Source organism: Odocoileus virginianus, chromosome 6 (genome assembly GCF_023699985.2).
Source record: "Odocoileus virginianus isolate 20LAN1187 ecotype Illinois chromosome 6, Ovbor_1.2, whole genome shotgun sequence".
Taxonomy (NCBI): domain Eukaryota; kingdom Metazoa; phylum Chordata; class Mammalia; order Artiodactyla; family Cervidae; genus Odocoileus; species Odocoileus virginianus.
In genome coordinates this window covers 27,409,174-27,436,748 of record NC_069679.1, presented here as the reverse complement: position 1 = coordinate 27,436,748, position 27,575 = coordinate 27,409,174, and the positions used below count along the sequence as shown (strand labels likewise).

At 45.5% G+C, this 27,575-nt stretch overlaps 1 protein-coding gene and 1 long non-coding RNA gene across 7 annotated transcripts in view; one reads left to right on the top strand and one right to left on the bottom strand.

The window, feature by feature from the left end:
• CAPN3 (calpain 3) overlaps positions 1–27,575 on the bottom strand; it is a 49,594-nt gene that overhangs the window by 6,131 nt on the left and 15,888 nt on the right. For 2 of the 6 annotated variants that reach the window (XM_020906767.2, XM_070469077.1), the window contains exons 2-15: positions 18,389–18,458; positions 16,571–16,689; positions 14,993–15,126; positions 14,133–14,301; positions 13,212–13,358; positions 11,178–11,261; positions 10,195–10,280; positions 8,009–8,086; positions 6,921–7,081; positions 5,265–5,434; positions 4,914–4,925; positions 4,048–4,256; positions 3,243–3,279; positions 1,286–1,303 (exon numbers count right to left, since the gene is read on the bottom strand). In XM_020906767.2, coding sequence (XP_020762426.1) covers positions 1,286–1,303; positions 3,243–3,279; positions 4,048–4,256; positions 4,914–4,925; positions 5,265–5,434; positions 6,921–7,081; positions 8,009–8,086; positions 10,195–10,280; positions 11,178–11,261; positions 13,212–13,358; positions 14,133–14,301; positions 14,993–15,126; positions 16,571–16,689; positions 18,389–18,458 — 1,494 coding nt within the window. Of the gene's footprint in view, positions 1–1,271; positions 1,304–3,242; positions 3,280–4,047; positions 4,257–4,913; positions 4,926–5,264; positions 5,435–6,920; positions 7,082–8,008; positions 8,087–10,194; positions 10,281–11,177; positions 11,262–13,211; positions 13,359–14,132; positions 14,302–14,992; positions 15,127–16,570; positions 16,690–18,388; positions 18,459–27,575 lie in introns of all 6 variants that reach the window. The other 4 variants (XR_011488229.1, XM_020906771.2, XM_020906772.2 and 1 more) reach the window with 4 other exon arrangements.
• On the top strand, positions 11,255–18,136 carry LOC110146110 (uncharacterized). The gene is made up of 3 exons (XR_002316409.2): positions 11,255–11,502; positions 13,073–13,160; positions 17,587–18,136. It is a non-coding gene; the product is annotated as an uncharacterized lncRNA (long non-coding RNA).

Below are 27,575 nucleotides of genomic sequence, written 5' to 3'. Positions count from 1 at the left end.
CATGCACAGCAAGCAGAGTCCAATCAGGGCCCATGACTTCGAGGGGCTTAGTTCAGAGAGAGAGGTTCACCCGAGATGATAGCCCTGGCAGTGACAGCCCCTCTGGGTGTCCACCCCCTTCCCCAGAAGGCTAAGGAAAAAGGAGTGGGGAGCAGGCAGGGAAAACAGGAGGAAGAAGGAGCTGTCCTGTCTGCAGAGCAGGCACTGGTGTCGGAAGACAAGGCCCTCCCCTGCTGCCATGGAAATCCTCACACAACTCCATCACTGCTTCCTGAGAACCAGGGCCCGTTGCCATTCCCACAAGAATCAAGTCTAAGCTTAGCTTAGTCACACCCACTTCTGAGAAAGAAGAGGTTCTCCTGTGGGTTTTTGCGGGACCCCCATGTCAGGCCCATTTTCACTGGTTGGCCACCTTCCCTCTCTCTTCTAAGCGGGCAGCATAGTGTGTGGTTCAGAGCACAGACTGCGGAGCCAGACCTCCTGGTTCCAGGGTGACTCTGCTACTGGCTGTGTGGCCTTGGGCATGTTGGTCCATCTGTCTGTACCTTTCCTTCCTCTGAAAATGAAGGTAATCATAGTACAGGCATCCCTTGCTTTATCATGCTTCGCAGATGCTGTTTTTTTTTTACAAATTGAAGGTTTGCGGCAATTCCATCTGGAGTAAGTCTTATCAGTGCCATTTTCTGAACAGCATTGTGCACTTTGTATCTCTGTGTTAACATTTTGGTAATTCTTACAATATTTCAAACTTTTTCATTACTATCTTAGGGTGATCTGTAGTCAGTATTCTTTGATGTTACTACTACAACTTGCTGAAGGCTCAGATGATGATCAGCGTTTTTTAGCAATAAAGTATTTTTAATTAAGGTACGTGCTTTTTTTTAGTTTTAATGCTATTGCACACTTAATAGACTACAGTATAGTGCAGACATAACTTTCATATGCACTGGGAAACCAAAAACTTCCTGTGACTTGGTTTATTCTGATACTTGCTTTTTTGCAGTGTTCTGGAACTGAACCCACAATACCTCTGAGGTCTGCATGTACCAATCTCGTAGAGTCGTTGTGAGGATGGAGAGGATCCATGGAAAGCACCTACAAGAGTGGCTGGCTCATAGCCTCCACTCAGCAAGTGTAAGCTATCAATGCTCTGCACCCATAGCTGCCAGAGGAGCTCAGGGAAGGAGGTGGAGGGCTGGGGAGAGGAGGCAGGTCCAGTGCACGCATGCTCACTCTTACACACTCACACCACGTGCTGTCTGCCCACTCACCCTGTTACACCCACCTTGGTTTTTTTCTTTTTCTGCACAAGAAAAGAAAATAATAAATGCAATATAAGTGAAAACCAAGTTCCCAGAAAACCCAGTGGCTTTTGGCTTCCCTGTGAACCTGGTCCTCAGTGTCGGGTGAAGTTCAGAAATCTGGGTCATGTGGAGCCGAATGGGCCTGGAGGGTAAAGGGAGAAGAGAATTCTCCAGGCCCAGACACCGGCGGCTGATACGGCTATACCTATATAGTCCCCTCTGCTATTGGTGGTGGCCAAGGAAGGGGAGCTTCTGGCAGGTGTTTTGTATTTTTTAATGAAGTTGGTTACTAAAACACCCCAAAAGTGACTCACCTAAACTGGCCTGGAAATGAATTTTATTTGATTTATAGAGTTTTTGGTTTTTCATTAAAATTAGAAGGTCAGGGCTTCCCTGGCGGCTCAGACGATAGAGTCCACCTGCAATGCAAGATACCTAGGTTTAATCCCTGGATCAGGAAGACCCCCTGGGAAAGGAAATGGCAACCCACTCCAGTATTCTTGCCTAGAGAATTCCATGGACAGAGGAGCCTGGCGGGCTACAGTCTATGGAGTTGCACATAGTCAGACACAACTGAGTGACTAACACTTTCACTGGCAGCAGGCATAGACCTGTGACCCCGTGACAGCAATCTGAGAGCTGAGAGCAGCAGCTCTGCATCCCCAGATTGCCACAGTCACCATCACTCCAGTTGTCTGAAGCCAAGAGGACTACAGGCAACTGTACCCACACAGGGACACCAAAACCCCCGCCTGTGCCTGCTCTGCTCTGTTAGCAGACATACGAATTCAGGTAAGCTTTTGAGTTTGCCGCACCTGATAAATACACTACACTGATTACTGACATCTGAAAGATAAGTAAGTATTAAGATAGCATCAAATGCACTTAATACTAAAACCAACATCTGTGATAATTCAAAACGCCTTTGGGGATCTGCCACTAGCACGGGGTCAGGATTAGAACCATGAGTGTCACTCCCCAGAAGACAATTCAGTGGGGGTATTCTCTGTCCTCTTATTGGCCCAGGACACACCAGCAGAGCACAGGGACTATTTATTCAGCAAAACCCAAAGTCCAAGGCAGTCATAAGACTCCTCTACATGGAGACTCCAGCAGACACCAGCTCTGTGCTCCTAACCCTGGGCCTCCCACCCCCGGGGACAGGCCTCAGCATGGGGTAGGGGAGAGAGCCTGACTCCACTCAGAGAATCTGGTTGTGTGTTCCAGCCTTGCCCACTCACAAGCTCTGTGAACTCAAAGAAACCACTTAACCCCACTGAGCCTCTGCTTCCTTACTTGAAAACCAGGGATAATAACTTTATTACGTGTCAGAAACCTTTCAAACATCAGAGAGATGACACATGTGAGAAGTACCTTGAAGATGTAAAACATATGAACAATAGCCATTGAAAGGCCCGTGCTATGCCAGACCCTTCATGTACATGATCTCATCGATTCAGACCTCACAAAAGCCCTGTGAGGCATGTGTTATTAATATCACCCCTATTTTGCAGAGTAGGAAACTGAGTCAGAAGGGTTACATAAGTTGTCTAGGTCACCGGGCTGGCAGGTGGAGGACCTGGGTTTTGATACCGACTCCAGAGCTGGTGTAGTGCTGCCTTTTTTCTGTGTGAGATTCTAACTCATAAATCCAGTGCTGGCTGTAGCTGTTGTCACCCCTTATTCCTGTGGCCTTGGTCCCTCCCTCTAATTGTTCAAACTGCTTTTCCTTCTAGGACTCTCCTCTGTCCTTCCAGGCCCTAGACTGGCTAAATGGCCCCAGGACACAAGTCCCATGACTTCAGGCCATGCCGCACAGAAGTTGCGATAACACAGAGTAATGACTCTGCACACCCCAGACTCCTGTGTTCCGCTGCTACCCCTCCATCACCCGCCTCTTCCCTGGCCCTTGTCACATGTGAGAGCCAAACCACTCACCACTGGCCGGTCCACGGAGATTGTATTCTCAACTTCCCTGTGAGGAACACAAACATGAGGGGGTCTCAGTGTCGCCAGGTGCGAGTAGGAAGCAGAGGGCTTTTGCTCAGGCCACCTGGCTTCTCAGAGCCAAGTCTGAACTGACCTCAAGAGAACCCCAGGGACTAACATCCCCTACCACAGGTGCCATTCCCTGAAGCCAAGTGCAGACACAGGGTTTCTTTTTGGCTTTGACTAGGTTTTCCCAGATGCATGACCCAGCCACCTATTCATGGACCTTATGCTTCTTTTAGGGACAGAGGTCAAAGTGGTAAGGGCCTATGAACTCATCCCCAGTGACCAAGAGAGCAGGATGTGGCCTTGCTCTGGTCACCGTACCTAAAAGGTTAATCACCCCCCAACTGCTCTTATCCTTCTTCCCACTTTATTTTTCCTCCTTATCACTTATATAAATCTAATATACTCTATATACTTTTTCCTATTACATGGTTGTCTCATGCTAGAATGTTAAATTCCATGAAGGCTGGGATTTCTGTTTAATTCATTGCTCTGTCCTCAGTGCCTAGAAGAGTGCCTGGGACATAGCAGGTGCTCAGTAGCTATCTGTGGGATGAATGGGTGGGTGGATGGATGTAGGGGAGATGTTCCCAGTGGCTCAGGAACAGGGGAAGAGGTCCTGGTCAACAGGACTCCTGGAGGAGTCTGTCTCACTGTCTCAGCTGTCCGGCTGTCTCACACCTCCAGTCTCTGGTATGGGTCATGTGGCCTCTTAGGGACAGGTGGGGAAAGCCAGGCTGGGACTTACTCAGAGAGGTTCCTCTTTTCCGAGAAGACCCGGAGGATGAACTCGCCCTCCTGGTGGGGCTCGTACGTGGAGGGCACAATGACGTACTCGCTGGGAGGCAGGCGGAAGCGCTCGGACACCTCCCGCATGTTGATGTAGGTTCTGCTCCTGGCCTTGGAGGCGTTGTACAGGAAGAAGTCCTTTTGCAGGTGCTGCTTGTTGCCATGCATCTGAGGCAGAGAAGAGCCCAAGGTACCTCAGTTCCTCGGGAGGGACACCCTGTCCTGCTCACAGTCCTCCTCCAGGGAGTCCTCCTTCCCAACTCCCTGGTCACTCATTTCATAGTCACAACCTACCATCTTCCGATTCCCAAGGCCTCGAATAGCTCAACATCCCTGGAGCTCCCTACCCCATGTCCTCTTCCTTTTCTGCTGTGATCCAGAAGTGAAGGTCAAGTCTGGCTTCCCCCACTCAGGGTCACTTACCAGAATTGCTGCTGTTCAGCTCCAGAACACCTCTGGATTGGGGAAAGACCCCAAGGAGGCAGGGGCAGGGGTTGTGGGCAGGGTCTGAGGGAGGTGATTCCTCCACCCCCAAAGAAGGCGATCAGCCTCGCAATGTGTCTGTGTGATTCTGTGTGTGAGTGTGAGCAAGCATGTGAGTGTGTGATGGTCTCTGGTGGGCAAGGGAAAGGGCACGTTGTGGGGGTGGGGGTCAGGAGGCCATGCAACAGCCTGAGGACCTGATCTGGAGTTAGGTAAGGTGGGCCAGGCCCTCTCCTATCACAGTCCTGCCCCCAGACCCCACAGGAGGCACCCTGATGTGACCCAGGCGGACACAGGGCCCTGGTAACGCTGCACACACTGCTGGCTGCTCCACTTCTATACCTCTTTGGGAACCTTGGGGAGAAACAGAAAAGGAAGGTGCTCAGATTTTGTGGATTTCAGGTCTTAATGGGGATGGAAACTTGCCAAAGGGCATGCTAGCAATCGTAGAGTGAATGAGGGGCTCTGACTCCCCATGTACCTACCTGGACAGCCCCAGCCCCACCCCCACCTCCCCTAGGTGGGTTTTTCCCCCACTGGTTACAAACTTCAAAGAGGTTCTGACACAAGTGGGCCTGATATCAGGAGTTGGGGGGGGCACTGGATATTGGGGAAGCTGGGGAACCCCTCAGGAAGCCCTCCAAAAGCCTCTTCCCTGAAAAGGTGGTCTGAAGCTCATCAGGGATGGCACACCTCGTAGATGGCAAAACCGATGGTGAAGAGGTTAGCCCCCAGCTTCCGGTCCTTCCTCCGGTTCTTCTGCATCAGGGCCACTAGGAAACTACAGATCACCTCGGAATCATCAGGGTCGTCGTCCTCCTCAAGGAGCTTCAGACGGTACTGTGGGTTGGTCCAGAAAGTGTCTGTTCCCCCCCAAAAGGAATTGCACTTTCAGATCTGCCTCTCAGAGAAAGGAAAGGACAGGAGATGAGACGGAGGGAACCTATTCATCTCTAGCCTCCTCATCTACATGCTCAAATATGTATGAAAAATAAAAAGGATTCAGGCATTTGTTTAATTTGGTGTGTGTGTTGGGGTGCGGGGCGGGTAGCCTTTATACCTTTATACAGATGGAGCTGCGCTGATTGGCTATGTGGCTCCTCTCCTCTGTGAATTTTCATTCTCTGTCTTTGCAGATGGCTTCACTTTTCTCACCTGCTCCCTCAGTGTTACTAGTCCCTGGGATTTGGTCCTGGGCCTCTTCTCTCACTCCCTAGGCTGTCTTATTAACTCCTACTTTCTAACTGCTCCCTACATGCTCTTGACTCCTGAGCTGTAGATCCCAGCTTCAATCTCTCTTTTGACTCAGTCCCATCATCCCTTCTTTCTTCTTTCCCTCCTTTCCTTCCTGTCTTCTTTCCATCCTTCTTTCCTTCCAGAAATACATACTGAGTCCCTATCACAGAGCTAAGTGCCATTCTTATCTGTGCATCTGGTTCTCTTTTATGCATCTTCACCTGGATATTCTACACATGCCTCAGACTTCCCATGTCCCAAAGTAAACTCCTCTGCAGAAGCCCACAACCAACTCCGTCAAAAATAAGAAACCTATTTTTTTCCTCTTGTGCGTTTCATTGACACCATCTACTCAGGCTCCCAATGAGAGAATCTTGAAGTCATTCTTCCTTCTCTGGATCACCCAATATTTTCTTCCCTCAACCTGCACCATCCCCCCATCTCTGCTGCTTCTGACTTGGCCTCAGCTTTCATCATTTCTGGCTCAAACTCTTGCAGCTGCTGCTAACTCAGTTCTCCAGTTCAGTCCTCAGCATAATGAACACGGTCCTGTTCTGACATAATAACCTGGATGTCAGAGGATGAGATGGCTGGATGGTACCACTGACTCAATGGACATGAGTTTGGGTAAACTCTGGGAGTTTGTGATGGACAGGGAGGCATGGTGCAAAGAGTCGGACACGACTGAGCGACTGAACTGAACTGAAAAGTTGTTACCAGCTCTTTAATGTAAGCTACTCAGAATAGAGGTTTCCTTCTCAGTAATGTTGTTGTTTGGTCACTGTCGTGTCTGACTCTTTGTGACATCATGGACTATAGCCCACCAGGCTCCTCTGTCCATAGAATTTTCCCAGGCAAGAATACTGGAGTGGGTTGCCATCTCCTTCTCAAGGGGATCTTCCCAACCCAGCGATCAAACCTGCGTCTCCTGCATTGGCAGGCAGATTCGTTACCACAGAGCCACCAGGGAAGTCACCTCTCAGTAAAATGGGGACAGTTCAATAAGAGATTGTATGTCTGGAAGTTAGTAAAGACTCAGCAGATGCTAGTTAATATTATTCTGCCTGGAACCTGTTCTGCTTGGACCCTTCCCCCATCCAGAGCATCTCCCACCTGGGAAGTTGCGGCAGCCTCCAGCAGAGCAGCCCCTCACCCAGCGGCCCTCATTCACGGACACTGTCCAAGTCTGAAGCTTGTCGGACTCCAGGGCATCAGCTGTGAGGTTGCAGATCTCCAGCTTTGTGAAATGGTAGATAAAATCACTGTAGGACATCCTGAGAGGTTGGAAGAAGAGAGAGACCGATTTGGGAGGCTGGGAAAGGTAAGAATGCAGGGCTAACACAGCACAATGAAATAGCCCAAAGCAACTTTGTCATGGTCCTAGAGAGGACCCTGTCCTTCCTTTCTTAGGGTCAACACAGTGTCAGTTCTTTTTTTAAATTTTTATATATTTATTTTTTAAAATTTGGCCTTGCCATGTGACTTTTGGATCGTTCCTGACCAGGGATCGAACCTATGTCCTCCGCAGCCGGAGCACAAAGTCCTAAGCACTGGACTGCCAGGGAAGTCCCAACACTGTCAGTTGTGATGTATCTCTTGCATTAACAACTCAAACTCATGCATTCTTGCTGAAGAGCTTGGCAGCAATTTGGTTCTCCACAGTGGTCCTGTTTGCCCCTCGCTGTTTGGCCCAAGCACTGTACCAGGCACAGGGGAGGGGTAGTTGGGGAAGCACAGACAATTAAGCCAGCAATTTTAAAGGTGATAAGTATCACAAATTAATCCCAATACTGAGGAAAACAAGTGGGTCCAGAAGAAAGTTCCCTTTAATCTGAGACTTGAAGGCTCAGTAGAAATGATCTGAGTGGCATTGTGTGAGCTGAGTAGGTAGGGCTTCCTCCAATCAGAAAACAGCTCCACCAAGGCCAGGAGCAAGTGGCTGGAGCAGTGCGTGTGGTGGAGTGTCACAAAACGGCGGGAGCCCTAGCGCACTGGCTCAGTCCGGGGCCCGGTCATCACCATAACGCTCAAGCTGCTCTCAAAACCCTCAATCTTGCTGGGTCTCTGGTTGGATTTGGAGAATAGGGCTCAGGTGTTCCAAGGGCTGGAATCTGACGGCCACTTTCTGGGGTTGGAGGTTTGAGATTTCAGTGCCCACCCCATCCTTTACCCTTCAGAATCCTCTTGGGTCCTGGACTCACCAGAACTCTCCATCCTCAGTGACTTGGTGCTGCAAACGGGCCTTCTCGTCCTTGTCCACATAGCTCCAGTCCTTCCAGCTGGAGGGAAGATGGAGGTGTGATGAAAGGGAAAAGAAAGGGAAGGCCTGATATGAGCTGGGCCAGGAGGTATCAGAGAAATATGAACAAAATAGCTCCTCTCCCAACTGCAGCCAGTGTGAACCACCAAAATGCAAATCTGACCTGATACCCCATAATTGCTTCTCACCATCCTCAGGATTAAGACCAAGCTTTTAAAATGGTTTGTGAGGACCTGACTTTTCTCTGATTAAAACTTTAACCATTCCTCACCCTTTCAAGTTAGGAGTTGGGCCCTGGAAATAGGTAAATTGGGATTTCAATTTAATTATACCAGTACTAGCTGTAACCCTGGGCAAGTCTCTTCACCTCTCACAGCTTCTGTTTTCTCAACTGCAAAAGGGAAACGATTATGTCACCTACTCGCAGTGCTGTGATAAGCAAGAGATGAAATATTGCATGTAAAACTTTTAGAATAGGCCCGTCATCTAATAACTGTCTGAGTTACTGAGAGAAAGACTAAACAGGTAAACTTTTCCTTCCTCCTGCCACCCCACAAAACATCCCAGTTTTGTATTTTTTAAAAGCTGGACAGTTTTACACACTGTCTCCCAAAGAAGGAGGAACTAAAGCACCTTTGTGAGGAGAATGAAGCTAAACTGGATCATCTCTGGAGAGGTTAGGGATTGAAGAAGTGCTTGGAATCAGGGAATACCGGAGGGGAGATGGAGATTCCTGAGACCAGCAGGAGGGACGCAGTGGGTGAGTGGGGGAACTCTCCTTGAGTGACCGAGGCTGAGTCCCAATTGTCAGCAGTCCCTGAAGTGGAGGAGTTGGCAGAAAGTGGACCCCAATATCTGAGACTGGAGAACATAGCGAGGGTCCCTGTGGGTGACTAGTGGGCTGATAGACTTATGGGGCAGCAGGGACCCTTCCAGAGCAGAGAACCCAGTTCAAATGCCATCCCTCCAGGCAACCTTTTGCTACCTTCTTGTCCCCTCAAACTATGAGAAGGGCGCCTGCTTTGTGACCCTAACTATAGCATTTACCTCAATGATTACTATTTTTCTGTCCTTCCCACTAGATCTTAAGGCCTATAGGGCAGTGTCTTAATCTCTGTGTTCATTTCTAAGTCCCCAGACAGGAGCATGGGGCCTGACACATACTGCACAATGAGGTGTCTGGTATTTGTCACACGGATGAGAAGGGAACAGTAAGAAGACCAGGATCAGCACCTTATTGGTCTACCCAGCAAGGTTGCCTATTCACAGAATGCCCCCAGCGCTTAGGATTGTGCCTGGGATTCAGTAAGTACTCAACACATACTTGCTAAATGAATGAATGGCCGAACAAGCCAGTAATTACGGTGCCCTGAGATGAGAGGTATGTTAAAATTAGCACAGGGTCTAAGGGTACACACCTGGTTGTGGTCCTTCTCAGCTAAGGAGTCCTGCTCTGCCCCCTTGGGAATAAAGGAGATCCAGGACCCACTCTCCCTGCAGAAAGGCAGTCAGGAGCCAGCGATTGGGGTGGAACAATAAAGGCTTTGTGAAGGTTCTGGAGCCTTCACAATATCTTCCTCCCTCTGTGTGCTGTTTTAGCTGCTCCCAGTCATTTGTTCCCAGTAATAAGTAGTACAGTTCTTTCAAAGGACCTATGCATCTCTAACTGGGGCCAGTGAAGAAGAGGAAATCTTAGCACTGGCTACGCTCTCTGCAACACTATCACATTTTCTCCTCATAACAGCCCACCAGGTAGGTGCTAACATTTCCCCCATTTTATAGATAATTATGAGAAGGGAAGTTACTTGTCCAGTCAGACCACTGCATCCAGACTCCCCTCCTGCCTGGACATAGCCCATGCTCTCTAGGATCTTTCCTTTCCCCTCAATGGCCATCAGAGAGCTCTTGGGGTCCCAGGTTCCCGAGGCTCTGCTTTCAGCCCTAAGCTGGAGCCACACCCCTTCTGGTCCCAGCCCTTCCCTGGAGCCACACCCCCTTTTCTCCTCTGGATCATTGGTTTTAAGGGTGATTTTAGACCAAGCATTTGTCGTACTCTTACGGTTTGGTCCCCAACCCAACCTTGTCCCAGGTCCTGTTGTCCCCTGCTCATGGGGTCCCCTCACCCACCTGTCACTCCAGGAGCCATTCCACTCCACCTGGCCCCAGGGGTTCCGCAGCCGCACCAGCTTCACTTTCTCACCCTTGTACAGGGCCTTGGGCAAAGAGGAAAAGCTCTCTTGCTCTGGGCCCTTTCTGAAGTGGGGTGGGGGATGGGGGTCTTCTGTCTTGCCCTGAGGGTTGGGGTGGGAGTGGGGAGAGGATCCCATACAGGGAGCTGTCCTGCTTGGTCAAGGAGACTAATCACAAGTTTGCTGTGAATTGGCAGAACCTTAGCACGAGCTTACAGGACTCAGGCTTGGCCATCACCTTGCCATCTTCTAAGAAGTGATTTTCACAGTGCACATCTGGCCATTTAGAAATTTGAGTGGAGTGGGTGGAGGAGGCAGGGCACATAATGTAGGCAATCAGGTGTCTCTGCGTGAATTATTAATAGAAAAAAATGCCCCTGCTGGCTGAAGAGTGACAGAAAATGTCCCCTCTAAGTAGATCAATCAGAAAAAGGGGCCCCTTTTCTCCTGTCTGCGGCATGGGCTGCTGTGGGCAACTGCCTCTCCCTGCCCATCCATATGACCAGGCACAATGGCCCAACTGTGCACAAGGGGCCTGACAAACTCCCTGTCTGTGTCATGACCCAGTTAAGGCCAGATGTGCCAGTGGGAGCAAGACATCATTAGTGACCATGAAAAACAAGAAACACAAGAGCCCATAAAATTAATTTCATAAAACCAAAGTGATTTCTATTTGTTCTTTGGAAATGTTGGGGCAATTGCTATGTTTAGCACTAAAATCAAACATAAAGTGAGAACTGTCTTGTGGCAAGATCCACCTACAAGTCCCAGTAGTCTCCTCCAACCCATCACTCAGCCTGAGTACCTGATTGGAGGCAAATTCTGCAGATGCAGTGGGGCCCAGAAAGCCAAGACCTGACTTCAGGAGTTTCCCCCAAGTAGCCCCTCAAGTCCTATCCCTCCATACCCCACCAGGCTCACCTCCTCCAGCCCAGTGACTGAGTAGGCATGGCCTTTGACCAGCCCACAGGACATTCTTGTCTCATACTGAACTGGAACAATCGTCTGTGGAGTGAAAACCAGACAGCCTATCAGGGCTTGTTTCCTGAGACAAAGTTCACACTGGTTCACATCCTGGGTCCAGTGAGGACAAGGACTCCTCCATGCCCTGGAAGCATGGCTCCTAGCCCTGAGAAGGCCCTCACTAGCCCTTTAAGAGAGCCAAGAATATGCAGCCCAGACAAGGTGTTTCCGTCAAGCTGGTCCCCTGACCACTGGAGAACAATGTGGAGGCTGGAGCCGCGAGGTGAGTGAGAGCGTGCCTGGCCCTCCTTTCTGGATCCCTTGGGGTCTTTCAAAGGAAGAAGTGGGGGGGGGATGGAGGCTGCCTTGGGTCAGGCTCCCCTTCCTTGAGCCCACCCAGGGTTGACTATTCCTTGAAGAGAAAGGGGTTGAGAAAAGGGGTTAGATGAAACATGGAGGTCTAACCTTTTATCTTTATATCCCCTCACCTTCTTCACCCACCCTAGAACATGTTCAAGAGATTAAAAGTAGACTTCCTTAGTGGTCCAGTGGTTAGGACTCCATGCCTGCAATGCAGGGGGTGTGGGTTGATTTCTGATTGGGGAACGAAGATCCCACGTGCCATGTTATGTGGCCAAAAGTTAAAAAAAAAGAAAGAAATTAAAAGTTCCTGCACCCAGGCAGAGAATTCCAAGGCAGCCAGAGGAAAGTTCTGCTCAGACATGACTGTGCCTCAGGGAGCAGGGAGGTCTCTTCCATCTGAGATTTGCAGCCACAGGAGATCCTTGGCAGAAGGGTAGGATGACCAAAACCCAGTGAACCCTAAATGGATCTCTGTCACTTCACTCTGCCTGGTGATATGACAGCTTTAAGAGGTAGCCTGGAGCCCTTTTCAAAGTGAGGGGTATGTGAGGAGCCAAGGCTTTTGGCATCTCAACCTCTTCCAGATTTCAGTCTTTAGAGGACCCAGACCATGTGAATAGAAAGGGAAGGGGGCAGGAGTTTCATGAATCTCTCAGTTCTAGACCAGGGAAACCTCTTGAAATGACTCTTGTGGCATTACATATGCATTCCTGGCTATTCCACTACTGGCTATCTGTGCAAAGAAAACTGTCCTGGATGGACACAAAGATGTATCTAATAAGATGTTTGCTGTAACATTTAAAAATTACAGCCAAAACAGAAAAAGAAAATATTTAAATTCCCAATAATTAGTTATGGGGTAAAAAAATTATAATTCATCTGCCTGTTGGACTATTGTACAGCCACTAAAAGTGTTATAGAAGACACACTAAGAATGTGATTCTTATTGGCACATTAGGTATATAAAGCTAACTGAAAAAGAAGCATGCTGCAAAAAAGCACATACAATATGACTGCATTTTTAAAATAAAAATTTAGATTAGGTGTATGCATAGAAAAATCCTAGTAGGACATATGCCAAATGTTATTATCCTCAGATAGGGAAAAAATAGGTTCATTTTTCCTCTGCTTTACTGTATAGCGTGTGTTACTTCCCAAACTACTAGAATATAAGCTCTGGGGTGGGGGGTGGGGAGTGTGTGGAGACTGCTCGTTCCTTAGAATCCTAAACAAATGGGAGAGAATTTTCTTTGTTTGTTAGAAGAGTGCCTAGTAGGAGCTCAGTAAATAAGTGTCAAATACATAAGTGAGTGAACTAGGAGGAGAGAAATAATTTAGAAATAAATGAAATCTGTTTTGTAAATATTTATGCCAGTTAATTCATTATCCGAGAAACTGCCTAGACCATGGAATATGAAGGAACCCGCCCCCCCCCCCCCCAGTCCCACACCGGAGATTCCCTCCAAAAGCTGTCTCCCCCCATTCCTCAGGAGCCTTGGAGCGAGCAAGAGATTCCAACCCAGACCCCTGGAAGGCCCCAGGAGGAGCCCACGTGGGAGGTGCCAGCTGCTGAGGAAGGTCTGACACCACACAACACACCCGGGCCATGCAGGTGGGAGGAGTACACACCCGAGTCGGTCTGTCATCTGAGCATCCCTCAGGGATGAGGTCTGAGTCCCTGAGCCGCGAGTTATCCATATTCCTCACCATCCGCTCAATCAACTCCCCCATTTTCAGCCCAGAAGGAGAGGTTCCATAGGTCATGTTTGTGCCATCCTGAGGCCCAACAGGGAGGGCAGGGGACAGTCCAGGAGAGGGAGAGAGAGTAAACAAAGGTGGGTGATAGAAAGGGAAGGAGAGCAAAAGAAGGGAGGGGATAGACAAAGAAACAGAGGAGAGGTAAGTAGAGCCTGAATGGAGAAAAGATGGAGAACAGTGATGCAGAAAGAAAACGTTTGTCCATGGGCGCTTCATCTTCCCAAGCTTTCCCATCTACTGGGTGTACTAGGAGAGGAAAGAACAGGAATTCAGCTTGGGGCCCCTTCCTCACCAGCAGAGATAACCAAGGCTGTTAGAATACACTGACTACTCCCCAGGGAAGGTGTATCTCCTGGCCCGTCTGCCATCCCCTTACCCTTGGCTCTGGTCTCAGTTCACACCACTTCGTTGAGACGTGGACTGCAGGCTGAGCTTCTCCCAGATTACAACACAAAGCCTGTGTCTCATGTGAGAGAGATGATCAAAGCCCAATGACTGGGAGGCTTTCTTAGGGAACTGGTAGGTTCAGGTCCATAGCCCAATGTGTGGCCGGCTTACTAGGGGCATGCTGGAACTGAGAAACACCAACCTTGGAGGCCTATTTCCACCTAAATTCCACCTCTTTATTGGAAACCTCCAGAAACTTCTCCCTTGAGAAATTCCCAGTTTTCAAAGTTGAGAGCTACTTTTTTGCTTCCTAAAACAGAACATTCACCCTGTGCTGCTCTTCACCGGGTAAGTCTTCCCAGCAGTTGGCAGCTCCCTGTCCTGCACCCCACACCACAGACTTACATCAATGGAGCAGCCCATGAGGGAACCCCTCTCGATGGCTTTCTTCATGATCTTGTACATGTCTCTGGGAGCATCCTTGATTTCAAAAAACTCTGTCACTCCTCCTGTGAAGTCCTCCATGGCCTCTGTAGTGTTCCCACCTTTCAGGGCTTCATACGAACCATGGAGCCTTAGAGAGAGGATGAAGACTAGTCTGGGGTCACAGGGTTCCAGGAAACATGACCCCGGTACCCCTGGCTCCAGGACTTTACTCTTGGGTCCTGTGATGCTGTCTTGTCCAAATTCTCCAACAACTCTCTAAGCTTTTGAACAGGTACTGTGATTCTGTTTCCTCACAATGGAGCAACTGAGCCCCAGAGGCTGTGTGACCAGCTAAGGCCACAGAGAGGAGAAACACTGGGACTGGAAACTGCTATTCCCACTTCCTGATGGTTCTCTTTCCACTACACCCGGAATCTGAAGTAGGGCTCCATTAAAGCCTCTAGTAGCTGGAGTGGAGCTTCTGAAAGGCAGCATGGCTTTTATTCATATATTCTGAGCTCCAGTGTTATGTGGCAGCCTGGATGGGAGGGGAGTTTGGGGGGAAATGGATACATGTATACATGTGGCTGAGTCCCTTCGCTGTCCACCTGAAACTATCACAGCATTGTTAATCAGCTATACCCCAATACAAAATAAAAAGTTTTATATATACACATACATATATGTATATATAGTGAGCTCGTGAGGTTGAGCCAACCAAGGCTCTGGGATTTGAGTTCCAGAGAAATAATGCTGGGATCCAGGATCTGTAGCACCACCAAGAAGGGATGATTAAAGAGCTCACTATGGAAGCTAAAGATTTCCTATCCCCGTCTTACTTAGCATAAGCCTTCTCCAGCAGAGCACTCCAGAACTCATTGCGATGGTTGGATTTGGTGAAAACCAGTTGATTGTTGTAAGTTGGCAGGCAGTCATCAATAACCACGTCCACCCAGTCTCCATAGCGCCAGAACTGCACAGAAGCATCAAGCACAGTGCCATCCTCAGATTACCAGTGGGAAATGCGTCTCTACCCCACATTCCTTTTGTTCATACTATTCTGGGTTTAGAGAGGGTGAATTTTTCTTTAAGTGGACCACGAACTCTTTGAGGGCAGGAAGTACGTTATAAACCATTATGTCTCTTCCACACAGTCCAGCTCAGTACAGGGGATGGTAGGTACTCCATGTGTATCTGAGGGCTTGAGATTTTCCTGCTGCTCCGTAGGGCTAGGGAGGGGCTAGGTATCAGTATTTTTAGTTATCTCAGCTGCTCTTCATATGCAGTCAGGGCTGAGAAGCACTGGTCTAGGAAAAGGTGATGTATAATTTATGTACTTCTTGATGACAAATAAGGTAGGAATTGTTGAAGAAGAAAGATTGACATGGAAATGGAATGTGACCCAGAATATACTCTGGTTAAAGCAGGAACACTGTCCAGTAATCCCAATTCTAGATGATGTTCTTTCTTGAACAAATCAGTTTTAACCCAAGAAAGCCAAAAGTAGTTTAATTTCCTTCTAATGACATTTACTCTCCTATGAACAAGAGGGCAAAAATCTGTGTGGTCTTTGTATTTATGATCCTTTTAAATACCCAAGGGGAGTGAGCAGCTTGATGGCATAGGGAAAAACAAGACTCGGGACCCCGCTGCCCTGTCTGCATTGGGATGGCAGCAGGACTCTGATCCTAAACCTGCAGAGAGGACCCTTTCTGAGGCCTTCCATCCTGGGATACAAGATCAACTGATGACCCGGGTCAGTCCAGGACATTTGGAGCCTTCAGGGCTGTTCAGAAGCCTCAGAACGCCCCTAGATACAGATGCCCACATACGAGGCTCATTTCAGTTCTGGGTCAGCATGGGGTTTGGCTCTTTGCTAGGACAGTTTGGATCCAGAAAGTTTTCAGTGTCTGAACTTATTCTGAAACCAAAAGACTCATTGCTGGGCCAAACCAGAAGCCTGGTCCCCAGATTAACGAGACTTTTCTTCCAGAGCCTGGAAGGGATGAATGATAGAGTGGGTATAGACTTGTGTTGGCATTTCTTTTGCAGCCTAAAGGGCCCTCTGGATTCTCAGTGCTAGAGTCTTAGGGATTTACTTGAGAAGGGCTTCTGGTTATCACATAGAAGCCTGACAGCTGGAAAGGTAAAAATAGACCAACAGGCCAGCAAACAGGATATCCTCCAACCTTTCTGGGGCCTAACGGAAGGTGTAGGGGTTTGAGAGTAGGAAGAAATAAACAACTACTTCCTTACAGGCTTGAGGCCTGAAGGGGCTCACTGCCCACAGTCATAGCCGGGTGGGTGGGTGGGGATCTTTCCTGGAGCCACTGGGAAGTCAAGGCCGGGAGACCAGTGGTAGGTGGATGGCCCGCTGGCCCTCTTAACTACCCTCACCTGGAGTCCCTTGACCTCACCTGGAAGTGAAAAATCCCCGCATAGTTTTCGGTGAAACTCTGATCATGGGGTATGACCCGGAAAAGCAGACGCTTGTTCAAGGTCAGGCAAGCGATGGCTGCAAGAAACCAGCAATCCCCTGCAGGCAAACACATGGCATAGGTCACAGGAGGGCCCACACCTCCAGGGAAGAAGGAGACCCCATCCCCATCTGCTTTCTGGAGAAGGGCGTGCACTTGGCTCTCACTGTCCTGCTTTCAGATCTGACCTAATGGAGGTGTCAGCCAAGGAAAGGAGTGTGACCACAGTCCCTGGACCATGTGATCAACAGGGTAATTTACTCCCTCATGACTGCTTTCCTGAAGGCTATAGGCAATTCCTCTGTCTGCAGTATAAGCTCAGACCTCCATTTGAACCTCAATTGAGACAGCAGTGGGGGGTCATAATTGGGTCATTCTTTCTAACACCTGTAGGAAAGCTGCCTGCCCTGCACCTTTGCAATGTGACTGCAGAATCTGAGCATCTGACAGCCATCAGTCCAGCCCATTAGTACTGTAACCTGGTTAGTATTTGGAGGTGGCACTTTGCCCTGCTTGTGTGTGTGTGTGTGTGTGTGTGTGTGTGTGTGAATGCCCAAGTGGCAGGTCAGGAACACTAACAGAACACAGGCTAGGTTATGCAAGGCCTTTGTTGTGCTGTGTAGGATGTCACGGCATCTTTGAGCCTGCAGAGGGGAGGCCGAGAGCCTCCGCAGGCCTCCTCCCACCACCATTCCCACCCTTCCCACCTGCCACCTCCCAAGCAGCCAGCCTCTCCTCTGAAACTGTGTTGGTTGGAAGGCCCGGGTTATCAGCTGGCCAGGTCTCTGCAGGCAGCCTTCCTTCAAGTGCAGGAAGTCAGATATTCAAAACCTCTTCAGCCTCTCCTTCCGGGACCAAATTAGCTAAATTCTTTTCATTTGGCCTTGAGTGCCCCGTTTCCCTCATGTTCTAAATTGTATCTGTTGATATTCGTTTCCTCCAACTTTATTTCACAGAACTTTGCTGCAGTTGGCACTAAAGACAATGCCTTCCATATAAGAGGCTGAGACGAGGAAGCAGCCAAGCTAATTAACCGGACAAAAAATTGGATGCTCATCCACATGGCAGTTGTCTTCTTTGTTGAAAAGCTTCTTTAATACGGAACTATTCTGGGTCAGTTTAAACAGGAGTTTGAGTTATGAAAACATTTTTTGTGAGCATATCAATTCTGCATGCCCAAGGGACATGCATGGCACACAACTTCAGAGCTGCCGTCTAAGGAAGGTTGTTGTTTAGTCTTTACGTGATGTCTGACTCCTCGTGACCCCATGGACTTAGCCTGCCAGGCTCCTCTGTCCATGGGATTTTACCAGGCAAGAACACTGGAGTGGGTAGCCATTTCCTTCTCCAGGGGATCTTCCTGACCCAGGGATCAAACTCCCATCTCCTGCATTGGCAGGCGGATTCTCAACCACTGAGTCGCCAGGAAAGCCCTTTAAGGAAGGTGGGTCCTGCTAGAAACAGGGTTTTTGTCTTGCTGAGTGGGGTGTGTGAGTGTCCTGGAGACTCTGGAGAGGACGTACACCTCCTATTGTGACACAAGGCAAAGAGCTGGTAAGAAAGGTGGGAGGGACAGAAATTAAATGGAGCAATCACCAACACAGAGCTGAATGAGTTTAAATAATGTTATCAAAACTACCTCCCCCAAATCCATTACAGCAAAACCAGATTATTTTCCCTTTACTTACTGTAAAAGGATCATATCTCTTAATCACCCCTTGATTGTTTGGCTAAATAGGACCAGAGGAACTTTCCTACCTAGATCTCCTTGGCAGATGTCAGTTCTATTGGCTCCACCAATGATAAATCGGGGATTCTCACAAATTTCCTGTGAAGCAAAAAGGAAATAATAATAGTAGTAGTAGCTATTATTTACTGAGGTTCATATGCAGCACTGGCATCACATATCAGGAGTTTTCACACACCACTCATTTAAACCTCAGAAACGCCCATGAATTGGATACTATCATTCTTATTTTTCAGATGAGAACACCAATATTCAGAGAGGTTAATAATTTGCCCAAGGACATATAGCTATCAGGGAGGACGAGCCAGATGCATGGCTCCTCCTTTCATTGATCCACGTTGCTCCCTCACAAATACTCAGATATACTGTCTGAGGAAGGAAGCACCTTGAGAGTTAGGGCAGTGTCACTACTGTCACGGCTTTGACCAAGTGACAGTAAAAAACACAGCTCTTGTTTGCTTGTTTTCTAAGTCATGAAAAGAGGTGCAGGAGGGAAAGTAAGGATCTTTTTCCCCAAGATGTGGTAACATAGATATTTAGCATCAGCATGTGTCTCAAGGGCCACAGGACTTGAGAGCTGGGGAGAGCCAAGCGTAAATTTGACATGGGTCTCGAAGGCTTCCCAGTCTGCTGGCAGCTATGTTTCTTTATTTATTTTATTTTTTTAGCTATGTTTCTTTAATAAAGCTAACCCAACATGACACCCCGGTCTCAGCAGTTTTCAAATCCAGGCACTACCAGTTATATGCATTCCAACAGAGGCCAACAGAGGGTGCTCTTGTGTTTGGATGCGTCATGCGTTGTATTTTAACTTTTGAAATAATTATAGATTCTGTATTTTGGTTTTAACTTCATCCTTCACAGCTTCAAGAAGCCTTGCTATCTTGGTGATATAGCCCTCTCTGTTTTTCTGTCTTCCCTAATACAACAACCTGGGTGAGTGAGCTCAGTGAGTGAATTTTCCTGAGCTCAAGGATCTGTCTCACTTACTAGATGGAAAGTAGTGCATAGATCACAGCACACACACCACCCCCTTGAAGCTCTTATCAATGGAAGGATAAACCCCAAATAATAATTTTTTAAAAGGTTATCTATAGGAGAAGAAAGGATTAAGTGGTGAATATAGGGATGGAAGTAAAACTCTGAATATATCTGTTTTAAAATAATTTTGACTTAGGAACCAGGTACATTTTATAGAATTAAAAACCAAAATTGAAGAAAATGCAATTTTAAAAAGCAATCTGTAACTGTGAAAGAATAAAATTCTTATTTTAAGCTACAAAATTTATGGTAATATACTACAGCAGCCATAGGAGCCTCATACAAAACTCCGGGAGCCAGTGATGGTCAGGGAGGCCTGGCGTGCTGCAGTCCATGGGGTCGCCAAGAGTTGGACACAAATGAGCGATTGAACTGAACTGAACTTTGTGATCCCATGGACTACAACACACCAGGCTTCCCTGTCCATCACCCAACTCCCAGAGCTTGCTCAAACTCATGTTCATTGAGTCAGTGATGCCATCCAACCATCTCATCTTCTGTTGTCCCCTCCTCCCGCCTTCAATCTTTCCCAGCATCAAGGTCTCTTCAGTGAGTCAGTTCTTCGCATCAGATGGCCAAAGTATTGGAGTTTCGCTTCAGCATCAGTCCTTCCAATGAATATTCAGGACTGGTTTTCTTTAGGATTGACTGGTTGGATCTCCTTGCTGTCCAAGGGACTCTCGAGAGTCTTCTCCAACACCACAGTTCAAAAGCATCAATTCTTCGGCCCTCAGCTTTCTTTGTAGTTCAACTCTCACATCCATACATGACTACTGGAAAAACTATAGCTTTGACTAGATGGACCTTTGTTGGCAAAGTAATGTCTCTGCTTTTTAATAAGCTGTCTAGATTGATCATAACTTTTCTTCCAAGAAGCAAGAGTCTCTTAATTGTATGGCTGCACTCACCATCTGCAGTGATTTTTAGATCCCAAGAAAATAAAGTCTGTCACTGTTTCCCCATCTATTTGCCATGAAATGATGGGACCAGATGCTATGATCTTAGGTTTTTGAATCCTGAGTTTTAAGCCAGGTTTTTCACTCTTGTCCTTTACCTTCATCAAATGAAGTGGTGTCATCTGTATATCTGAGGTTATTGATATTTCTGCCAGCAATCTTGATCCCAGCTTGTGCTTCATCCAGCCTGGCATTTCATATGATATACTCTGCATATAAGTTAAATAAGCAGGGTGACAATATATGACCTTGACGTACTTCTTTTCCAATTTGGAAAAAGTCCGTTGTTCCATGTCCAGTTCTAACTGTTGCTTCTTGACCTGCATACAGATTTCTCAGGAGGCAGGTAAAGTGTTCTGGTATTCTCATGTCTTTAAGAATGTTCCATAGTTTTTTGTAATCCATACAGTCAAAGGCTAAATCTTACATCCTAAGATCAAACCCCAAACCATAATGAAATGTGAACCATAATAAATTAAAATAATATTGCTACTACTTCAGAACTTTGACATATAGGATAAAGTAAATAATGTACATTAACGTCTTTAGGAACTAGGATATTTTTAGTGTAAAAGGGAATATGTAGGGGGCCTCCCTGCTGGCTCAGTGGTAAGAATCCACCTGCCAATGCAGGAGGCATGGGTTTGAACCCTGGTCTGGGAAGATCCCACATGCTGTCAGAGTAACTAACCCCTTGAGACACAACTATTGAACCCTCGTTCTGGAGCCAGTGTTCCGCAACAAGAGAAGCCACTGCAGTGAGAAGCCTGTGCACAGCTAGACAGTAGCCCCTGCTTGCCGCAACTAGAGAAAAGCCCACATAGCAACGAAGACCCAGCACAGCCAAAAATAAATAAACTTCAAAGAGATTTCATTAAAAAAGAAAATATGTAAAATTATAAAAGTGAATAACTTAAGTAAAAACCCTGCAATGTTAAAGTTGAGTTAGATATTTAAGTATAACTCATGATTTATTTTTGTCTCTCTAAAAAAATTTTCTATCTCCCTGCACTAAAACAAAACATAAAATCTAGAAGCAGTAAAAATCTAGTAAAGAGAATATCAACTACCAGAATGTGGTCTTTAAAAACCATTACCCCCTAATAAAATATAAAACTCTCATTATTTCAAATAAGACTCTTTCCTCTTGAAAAACAAAGAAAGCAATTAAGGTATAGTTAACGCATGTTACTTTTGTCTCCCCAGTGTTTTGCATCCTTACAATACATTCCCCCTTCTCCTGATATTATACCTCAATTTTCAGCTGGAGAGCAATCCTACTGCCAGCACTTTTTCTGGTGGGCTTCCCCTTTCACCCAGCTCCACACGGCTGTTAGGGGCAATTAGAGTGAGGGTGATTAGTTCAGGAATGGGCAGATGACCAAGTCTAGGCCAAGAGATATGGCCCAAGTCTTTTGTTGTAACTATTGAGAAAGAAATACATTCTCCTCCAGGAGTTAGTAAGCTAGAGAATGTCAGCCTGAAGTTGTTTGTGGCCATTTCTGCCCCTTTGTGAAGGTAACCTGATTGAGAGTAAAGACAACTCAGAAGCAGCAGATGGAGGAGTGGGTGGAGAGGGCAGAGGTGACAGACAGACAATATTAGGAAGTGTGTCTTGACATGGTTTGAGGCCTGGATTCAGTGTGGTCTAAACCTGATCATCACCTTTGAAAATTCAGTTATAGAACGCTTTTTGGTTTAAGTTAGTTTGAGTTGGGCCTCTGTTACTTACCATCTGAGACTCTCGACTACCGAGTGTCCTGCCCCTCTTATAAGGGAATTTATTATAGAGTGACTCAAATAATGGAATTTTGGCTACATTTTTTAGCTGTCACAGAGGTAGCTTTCTCTCCTTGGGTCTACAGGTTCAGAAGCCTTGTCCCCTCATCTGCCACCAATTCCAGGGCTGACAACTTGGAAAGGCAGCAGCAGCTTCACTGCTTTCTCTCCCATCAGCTTAGAGGTCCAGCTATTTGAATGGAGTTACATTCTTTGCAATGGTAGAGATTCCCAAATATGCTACATTTACTTTCAATACTACCTCAGCTAAATTCACCAAACACTAATTGGGCTTCTGAGTATGTACAGGGCTGGGGGATTTAACGGTATAATCAAAAGAGGAAATCATTCCTGCCTGCCCTCCGGGAAACCCCCAGCCTAGAGACCCTCAATTGTTTGTCCTCATGAGAGACGTCTGTTTGGTGAGGGTCAGTTAGCGAGCTTGTTGAGGATTAATTCATAGAATAGCTAGATTTGCCTAGATACCCTCCTCACTGCCTACTTTTATGGAGTGAGACCTGTTTTTGTTGGTTAATATGAACGAAGGGTAAATTGTGCTGGCTCTGTCATTTTAGCTTGGGGACCTAAGGCTCCTGGTCACTCCTTTGGCTATAATTTGGCCTGAGACTGGATCTGTCAGTGATGGAGCCCCAGCAATTAGCAGCAGGTAACCATTTCCTCCATTTCTGATTTGCACAGTGTCTCCAAACATTTTTTTATTGTATACCTCCATCGTAAGAGCCCTTCCCTGGTGGCTTGGATGGTAAAGAATCTGCCTGCAATGCAGGAGACCCAGGTTGGATCCCTGGGTTGGGAAGATCCCCTGGAGAAGGGCATGGCTACTCACTCCAGTATTCTTGCCTGGAGAATCCTATGCACAGAAGAGCCTGGCGGGCTACAGTCCATGGGGTTGCAGTCAGACACAACTGAGTGACTAACACTTCCACTTTCTTTCCATCATTAAAATGTTCTGAACACGCAACTCTACAAAAGTATTTTTTATTAGTTTTAAATTGTCCATGTGTATTATCCTAACATATAATGTGCATTATAAGATAAATAAAAACATACATTTAAAAGGGTGGTCTCATATAGATGTAGGTAGGGGACTTCTGGTTTCAGCTCCAACATATAAAGAGCTTGGAAGTCATCACTCCCTTCCTTACCACAAGAAAAACCCATACACCTGAAAACCAGTGACTTTGCTTAGACCCATCAGAGAATTGAGGTTAGAGGTCAACCCACTACACTGAAATAAAGATGCAAGTGAAACCAGAGGGTTATAGCCAAGATCTGTTTATCTGGGGCAGAAGCTGCCTCAGCCACAAACTGGGAAAAATGCTGAAATGGTAACCTTGATGAATTTCTGGAAGCTGAGTGAGGACTGGCACAGAGTGAGAAGCTTCTGGAGGCCACAGTCTTTAGAAGAACCCCCCTCCCCCATACTTTCATGGTCTCTACCTCCAAACATTCCACTAAGTTCTCGTGGTAAAAATTCAAGAAAGATCCTCCTACAGGGGAAAAGGCTTTTCCTGTCTTACTTATGTTGGGGGAAGTATATTACTCCCACTCTAGCTCCCTCTAGTCTTTCTCACCAAAGAAGGGGAAAAAGCTATACCAGAGGAGAAACATGTGAAGGTCACAACCCAGAGAGACAGGCCCACTGAAAGACTGAGCTTTAATCATTAGATTATAGAACATTTCCCCTCCCCCACTTTACTACCACATCAACAGGGCTCCAGTGAAATAACGGTGACTTACAGGGGAAAGAGCTGCAAGATGTAAGCTCTGATAAGTACTTAGGAAAGTCCGAACTCAAGAGAGGAAACAAACCAAGGATATTAAAGGAATTTGAAGCTTCTGACATCTGCAGCTGTAAGAAACAACCACGGCACAATCACCTTCTAGCCGGCCTAACATAAATCCTCACGCAAGGGCTTTTCTAGTGGTCCAGTGATTAAGACTGCACTCCCAATGCTGGGGGCGGGGGGGGGGGGGGGGGGGTTTGATCCCTGGCCAGGGAAGTTCTGCATACCGTTATGGTGTGGCCAAAAGAAATCCACCTCATGCCAAAGGATTATTTATCTCAGTTCTTATTACCCAAAAGAATGTCTACTTTCAGGCAAAAACTACAAGAGCTGTCAAAAGGCAGGTAAAAGCAGTCTGAAGAGGTAAAGCAAACATCAGAACTAGATTCAGATATGACATAGATGTTGGAATTATCAAGTAGGGGACTTAAAATAATTATGACTAGTGTGTCAAAAGGTCTAATGGAAGAAGTAGATAGCATTCAAGAAAAGGTTGGTAATATAAGCAGAGCGATGGAAATCAAGAAAGAATCAAAAGGAAATGATAGAAATAAAAAATACTACAACATATATTTGATGGATCCATCAGTGGATTAGACAAAGACAAAGAAAAAATTCAGCAAGACTGAAGATAAGACAATAGCAATTTCCTAAAGTGAAATGCAAAGAGAAGAATATAACAACAACAAAATACAGAGCAGAACATCCAAGAATGGTGAGACATTCAAAATGTGCAACATATGCATAATTGGAATACTGGAGGGAAAAAAGAACAGAGCAGAAGAAATATTTGAAGTAATAATGCCCAAGAACTTTACAAAATTAATGACAGATAGCCAAATCACAGATCCAGGAAACTCAAGGAACATCAAGCAACATAAATGCTGGCAAGATAAACTGTAACTACATTAGGCATATCATATTCAAACTGCAGATCACCAAAGATAAAGAAAAGATCTTGAAAGAAGCCAAGAGGAGGGAAATGCTCTAGAGGAAAAGAGACAAGAATTACAGCAGACTCTTCTCCAGAAACCATGCAAACAAGAAAGATCGGATTGAAATTTTTTAATTGATGAGAGAAAAACCCATCAACCTAGCATTATATTAGCAGAGCATTAATCTTTCAAAACTGAAGGACAGGTACTTCCCTGGTGGTCCAGTGGTTAAAAATTTGCCTTACAGTGCAGGAGATGTGAGTTTGATCCCTGGTTGTGAAACTAAGATCCCACATTCCATGGGAAAACAGCCTGTGTTCCACAGCTAGAGAGAAACCTGTGCACCACAACAACAAAGATCCCATGTGCCACAATTAAGATCCAATGCAGCCAAAAATAAATGAATTTTTTAAAAATTGAAGGAGAAATAAAGGCTTTTCAGACAAGTAAAACCACATGGAATTCATTTCCAGAAGACTTGCCTTGCAAGAAAGGTTAAAAGAAGCTCCTTCAGGAGAAGGAAAATTATTTAGAACAGAAACCTGGACCTATATAAAAAATGTAAAAGCATCAGAGAAGGCATAAATGAAGGTAAAATAAAGCTTTCATTTTTCTTAATCTAAAGATAACTTTATTTAAAGTAATAAAAACAACATGTTGAGTACTTATAGCATATGGTAAGTGAAATGTGTGATAGTAATGTCTCGATGGAAGGAAGGGAGAAATTGGGTATTTTCTATTATAAGGTACTAGACTGCATATATGGATTTCCCCAGTGGCTCAGATGGTAAAGAACCAGCCTGCCATACAGGAGACCCAGGCTCAATCCTGTGTCAGGAAGATCTCCTAGAGAAGAGAATAGCCTCCCTCTCCAATATTCCTGCTGGAGAATTCCATGGACAAGGGAGCCTGGCAGGCTACACTCTATGGGGTCGCAAGGAGTATACATTTCTGCTCTCAGTATCACATGGAAGAGTCACTAAGACCACATTCTGGGTTATAAAACACACTTTGACAAATTTCAAAGAATATAAAACATACAAAGTATGTTTTCAAGTGACAGTGGAATGAAAATAGAAAGCAATAATAAAATAACTGAAAATAAAATAACTGAAAAACCCCAAATTATTTGGAAATTAAATGACACACTTCTAAATGACACACTTCTAAATAGCACACAAGTCAAAGAAGAAGTTCCAAGAGAAGTTACAAATTATTTTGAACTAAATAAAAATATAACGTCAAAATTTGTGGAAAGCAGTGAAACCAGGGCTCAGAGGGAAATCTATAATATTAAATGTATATATTAGATAAGAAGAAAGATCTGATATCAATACCAATATGCTACCTTAGGACACTAGAGAAAGAAAAAATTTAAGCTCAAAGCAAGTAGAAAAAAAGAAATAATAAGAGTGGAATCAATGGAACTGAAAATAGCAAAACAATAGAGAGAATCAATAAAGATAAAAACTGGTTCTTGAAAAGGTCAATAAAATTAATTAACCTCTAGCCATGCTAACCAAGGGAAAAAAAGGGAAGACACAAATTACCAACATCAAAAATGAAGAGATCACTACTACTGATCCCATGGACACTAAAAGGGTAAGAAAGGAATACTACAGATAACTCTATGACCACAGGAACTGATAACTTAGATAAAACATACTAATTTCATGGAAGACACAAACTATCAAAACATGCACAGGACAAATAGATATCTGAATACAGCCACACCTGTTAAAGACATTTGTTCAGTGATTAATAACCCTCCAAAAAAGAAAGCACCAGATCCAGATAATTTTATTGGTGAATTCTATCAAACATTCAAGGAAGAAATGATACCAATTTTCTACAATACCCCCCAGAAAAATAGAAGCAGAGGGAATACTTCGTAACTCATTCTATGAGGCCAATATTATCCTAATACTCAAAACAGAAAAAGACAGTGCAAAGTAAAACTACAGACCAATATCTCTTATGAAAATAAAACTAAATCCTCAAAAAAGTAACTAAAAAACAACAAGCTATAAATGAAATTATACACTACAGACAAGTGGGATTTATTCCAGGTATTCAAGACTGGTTCAACATTTGAAAACCAATCATCACAACAGGCTAAGAAGAAAAATCAATGATCACATCAATTGATGCACAAAAAGCATTTGACAAAATTTAATACACATTCATGATAAAGACTCTAAGGAACAGAGGGGAATGTCCTCAAGTTGGTAAAGAAAACGTACTTTTTTTTAGAGACCTACAATTATCATCATATTTAATGTTGAGAAATGAGATGCTTTCTCCTTCAGATTAGGGACAAGTCAAAATGTCTCCTATTACCACTCTTTTTTTTCTTTTTTAAAAAATTTATTTTTTTGATTCAAGGATAATCGCTTTACAGAATTTTGTTTTCTGTCAAATATGAATCAGCCACTGTGCTCTTACCACTCTTACTCAACATCATACTGAAAATCCTAGCTAATGCAATAAAACAAGACAAGGAAATTTATAAAGATTGGAAAGGAAGAAATAAACTCTTCATTCACAGATGATGTAATTGTCTATGGAGAAAATCCTGAACAAATAACAAAAAGATAAAAAACATTTCTGGAACTAATAAAAAAATATAGCACAGTTGAAGGATAAAAAGTTAGTATATAAAAGTCATACACACACAAA